Genomic DNA, 5,474 nt, shown 5'->3' with positions numbered 1-5,474 from the left:
TGTGTGTGTGCGTGTCTGTGTGTGTGTGTGTGTCTGTGTCTGTGTGCGTGTCTGTGTGCGCGTGTCTGTGTGCGCGTGTGTGTGTGAGAAGAGCATTCACCTGGTAAGCACACTTTCTGTGCAGTTTATTCTGGTCTTTGAACCAGGCCATCAAGTCTTTCATGAACTTCAGTGTAACATTCCCATCTTCAAGTTTAGGTCCAGCATAGTCATCCTCAATTGCTGGTGGAAGAGAATTTAAAAAAAAAAGAGAGAGAGATCATAGTATCTCTAAATTATTAAAAATCATTAATAATTTATATTCTTAAATATTTTTCAACTGCAAAGAATTTTCCTTTATTTTTATTTTTTTCATTTTCGCAGCAGGTCAATGAAAAGACGTAATGTCATCAATTAATGTCTCCGTACCACACACTTCTGCTGCTTTGTCAAAGCCAAATATTGTACATAACGTTTCATAATAACTGACCCTATAATTAGCATTTTTGTTAGGCCACCTTATTACTACAATGAAATAATTTTTCCATGAAAATAACATCAGCATTTTTCTCAAATGCTTTGAGCAATACGGGAAAATGGGAAATAAGACAAGCACAAAAAAAAATAATTAACACTTCAATTGAAGGTGTTGAAATTGAGTAATTTCTAAAATCAAGTATTGAGTGATATTACTTATAATAACACATAGGGTTATGTTTAGGGTTTATTGCTTGTGATTAAGCATAATTTGCTCCTAATAACGGTAACCTTCTCCAAGCACTTACTCATGTTCTCGATGTCTAAGGAGTCTACGACTGATCGTTTGAGCTCGTCGCTGGCGATGGCCCGCTCAAAGGCCTTCTGTTTGACGATCTTATTGCACTCCTGGTACTTCATCTTGGCATCTTTGTCATTGGGACGAACTCTAACTACCTGTTAGCAATGAAAAGACAGCAGCACAAAAAACTTTTACAAAAAATAAAAATAAATCAAGTCAAGTTTGTGTGTTTTAAGGCTAGAAACTGTATTTGAAGTACATCTTAGAACTGTGTCTGGCATTAGAACAGTTACTTTAGGAGCTGCACATAGAAAAGAGTGACTCGTTCTTAGGGTTATTTGCTTTTTAAGTTCTTAAACAAAGAAGTGTTGCTTGAAACGATTGCATTCTCACTAGGGTTGCAAAAAGGCGGAAAATGTCCAGTAAATTTAGGAAATATTCCAGAAATTTTGGACACTTTCCAGGATTTTTTTTGCAAATATTACAGGGATTTTTGGAAATTTTCCACCCCTTTGCAACCCTAATTCTCACACAGACCTACATACTTTGGTTATTTTCATATGTGACCCTGGAGCACAAAACCAGTCATAAGGGTCAATTTTTTAAAATTGAGATGTATCTTTTACAAAAAATAAAAATAAATCAAGTCAAGTTTGTGTGTTTTAAGGCTAGAAACTGTATTTGAAGTACATCTTAGAACTGTGTCTGGCATTAGAACAGTTACTTTAGGAGCTGCACATAGAAAAGAGTGACTCGTTCTTAGGGTTATTTGCTTTTTAAGTTCTTAAACAAAGAAGTGTTGCTTGAAACGATTGCATTCTCACTAGGGTTGCAAAAAGGCGGAAAATGTCCAGTAAATTTAGGAAATATTCCAGAAATTTTGGACACTTTCCAGGATTTTTTTTGCAAATATTACAGGGATTTTTGGAAATTTTCCACCCCTTTGCAACCCTAATTCTCACACAGACCTACATACTTTGGTTATTTTCATATGTGACCCTGGAGCACAAAACCAGTCATAAGGGTCAATTTTTTTAAATTGAGATGTATACATCACATGAAAGCTGAATAAATTAGCTTTCCATTGATGTATGGTTTGTTAGGATCTGACAATATTTGGCTGATATACAACTATTTGAAAATCTGGAATCTGAGGGTGCAAAAAAATAAAAAATTTGTGAAAATCATCTTTAAAGTTGTCCAAATGAAGTTCTTAGCAATGCATACTACTAATCATAAATTAAGTTTTGATATATTTACGGTAGGAAATTTACAAAATATCGTCATGGAACATGATCTTTACTTAATATCCTAATGATTTTTGGCATAAAAGAGAAATGGATAATTGTGACCCATACAATGTATTGTAGGCTATTGCTACAAATATCCCCCAGCGACTTAAGACTGCTTCTGTGCTCCAGGGACACATATGAGAAATCACAAATCAACATTGACTCAGAAAAGAGATGTTTTCTTTCCTAATACTAACCTAGCACATGATTATCATTTATATATATTCACCAAAATGAAAATTCTGAGCCAAAAATCCGGGATGTTTCAGAAAAATAAATTGTAAATTCTTTTACTAAGTGAATTGTTTTTCTACTGAAATATAAACATTTAAACAGAGCTGTAAAAACTTATTTTCATGACAGATTTATTCAAACATACATTAAATAATGAAGACAACAGATTAAGTAAAGGTTTAATGAATATGTAATATAGTGCATTCTTCTTGTTTTTCTAGCCGACTTTAGAGTCCATGTACATTGAATGTCTTTCCTGAGGTGAATGTGACATGTTGTTAACAAGTCGTTTCATTGAGGTCTCTCCGTGGTTGAAATAGGCTGCATGACGTAAGCTGTACGGTTTCTTTCAACATAACTTCACGTTTATTTCGCGCTTGTTTCATGTTAAAGCACCAGACGTATTGTGATTATTGGATGACAGGTGCTCTACAAATAATATTTAGTCAAGTTGACGCAAACCAGAAACTGCTGTTTCAGCCGAATATTTTTAAATGCAGAAATTTTGCTGCATCAATAAAATATATTTATCTAAAAACAGTGTTTCCCCTAGTTTTACGGCTTTACGGTTCCATTTTTTTCTTCTTCGCTGGACTCCTTTTTAATGGTTAAATTACATTTTATTAATTAAAAAGCATGTCTAAGTAATTAAAATCATGAAACTTGATTTAACATCAATTTATTAAAAGTTTAAGAAAAATTACATGTTTAGGGCCCTATGAAATGTTTTATTTTTTCCAACCTAATGTTTTATTGTTACCAAATTCTGTTTTAGCATGTCTAATTATTTGAAAGCATAAAACATTAAGTTTCATTTATTCTTACAATAGCCTTATGATTTTTTGCTCAGAAATTCTGTGTTGTGTATTTACATTTTTAAGGCATAAAATATTCATTTAATCTATCTTTTAAGTAATGAAAATTAAACATTTTATTTTTTGGAAAATAAAGGTCATTTAATATTACAATTAAAACATTTAAGAAATATTGTATGCTTATTCCTTAAAAATAAGGTTTTAATTTAATAATTTTAGTAGTAGTAGCAGTCTGTTACGTACATACTACTGAACAATAGTAATATATTTCTGTCACAATGCCCTCAAGTTAAACCGAACTTTTATTTTGACGGGTTGCTGTGAATACATTTACATTTCTGTGTGTATGTGATGTGAGGATAGTTTTACTCAAAAGAAACGGTCAGATGCTGATGAAGTGACTCTCAGAGCAGTTCTGGAGATGTAGTTCATGTGTTTATGTCCTCATTAGTGAGACGGCAGACGCTAATATCACCGGAAGCATCACACGCGCTTCAGTACGAGTAGTAAACAAAACCGTGCGTCTGTGCCATTCATTAACACAGAGACACGCAGAATTCATATTTAAAGTGAGTGAGAGAGAGAGAGTGTGTGAGGGTGAAAGAGTCTGAGAGTGTGTGTGTGTGAGAGTGTGTGAGAGAGAGAGTGTGTGTGTGTGTGTGTGAGAGAGAGTGGCGGAACTCCGCTGTGCGTGATACAGAGAGCGCGACCAAGTAACGTAGCGACAGAAATGACATGCCGTCGTGTAAATAAGATAAAAAACATAAGGCTATTTAGTTTGCTTAATGAAAGAACAAGGTATAGACCTGTTCTATAGGAAAGGTAACTTTAAATGACTTCTGTTGTGATCTGGCGCTATAGAGAAAATACAATTAAATAAAATTAACTTGACCTTCAAGGGGGGTGGGGGGGCCGTTGGGGGGGCGGGCCGCCCCCTTAATATAATGGCAGGGGAAACACTATATTAGAGTGATGAGAATATACCGAGTCTCACCGTTTCGTAATCTTTGAGTGCTGCTTTAAACTTGCCCAGGGCCATGTTGGAGGTGGCTCTCCGATAGTAGCCCTTGATGTAGTTCTTGTCCAGCTCCAGGGCCCTCGTGGCGTCCCCCAGAGCATAGCCATAGCACTCGGTGCGCAGGTACGCCAGACTCCTGTTACTGTAGTAGACGGCATTGCTGGGGTTCAGCTCCAGTGCGTCCGTGTAATACTTGATGGCGTTCTCATAGTCTTTATCTGAAATCAGAGCAGTATATGAATCATAACACATCACAGAGCATTGGGTGCCTAGAAGTGCCTAGAAATGAGCAAAATACTGAACTCTATCGGACTAAAATGTTACGGTCACATCTGAATCATGTTAATTGACAATCCCAATATAAGTTTTAAGAGTCAAATGGAGAAAGTGGAAGTGTGTGACACTCGTTGCGTTTGCAATTTAAGTAATTAGAAATTGTTACTTTTTCCATGATTAGTAAATGTGATTAAAAACCCACACGTAATCAGTAATTAGTAAGGTGATTATTACATCTTAGCGTACTTTACCCGTCTTATTTTAGTATCATTGAGATACTATTTTAGTTTTATTACGATTTTGAGTCAGTCTGTATTTTTACATTTTCAGTTTTCATTTAAGTCTTAGTCATTGTTTTAGTAAATGCTGTATTGTTTACCATTAATAACAAGCAAAACAGCGTTACATTAAAAATACGCAAATATTATTATTATTTATTTTATTTATTTTTACAAAGAAATGTATTTATGGTCTCTGTAACCCAAAATATAAAAAAAGCCAAACTAAACAGAGCATAAATATTAAAGCATTTTCAAAACGAGAGGGACCTAAATGTAATAATAACGACATTAATAATACTATTAATAAAAACACACTACATTTGGTACTACATTCTCTAATTTCAGTGTCAAAAAGAGACGTGTATGAGAGTACAAATATATAACATTTAAAATTAAATAAGAAAAATTATGTATATTTATGAATTATATACACACACACACACACACACACACACACACACACACACACGCACGCACACACGCACAGACAGACGACACACACACACGACACAGACACACGACACAGACACACACAAAGACACACGACACAGACACAGACACACGACACACACACACAGACGCACACACACAGACACACACGACACAGACGACGACACAGACACACACACAGACACACACGACACAGACACACACGACACAGTCACACACGACACAGACGCACACACACGACACACACACACACGACACAGACACACACGACACAGACACACACGACACAGACACACACGACACAGACACACACGACACAGACACACACAGACATCACTGATTCAATCAAGA

General features: G+C 35.5%; 1 protein-coding gene across 1 annotated transcript in view; it reads right to left on the bottom strand.

Moving 5' to 3' along the window:
* LOC107598565 (protein phosphatase 5, catalytic subunit) overlaps nucleotides 1-5,474 on the bottom strand; it is a 20,647-nt gene that overhangs the window by 14,361 nt on the left and 812 nt on the right. The window contains exons 2-4 of the mRNA XM_016289939.1: nucleotides 4,093-4,334; nucleotides 765-912; nucleotides 101-222 (exon numbers count right to left, since the gene is read on the bottom strand). Of these exons, the coding sequence (XP_016145425.1) occupies nucleotides 101-222; nucleotides 765-912; nucleotides 4,093-4,334 (512 nt within the window). The remainder of the gene's footprint in view (nucleotides 1-100; nucleotides 223-764; nucleotides 913-4,092; nucleotides 4,335-5,474) is intronic.

The sequence above is a fragment of the Sinocyclocheilus grahami genome, unplaced genomic scaffold (assembly GCF_001515645.1).
Source record: "Sinocyclocheilus grahami isolate Dianchi unplaced genomic scaffold, SAMN03320097.WGS_v1.1 scaffold253.1, whole genome shotgun sequence".
In the NCBI taxonomy this organism is placed as follows: Eukaryota; Metazoa; Chordata; class Actinopteri; order Cypriniformes; family Cyprinidae; genus Sinocyclocheilus; species Sinocyclocheilus grahami.
Note: the sequence above shows the minus strand (reverse complement) of the source record. Positions and strands in the feature narration are given on the sequence as shown.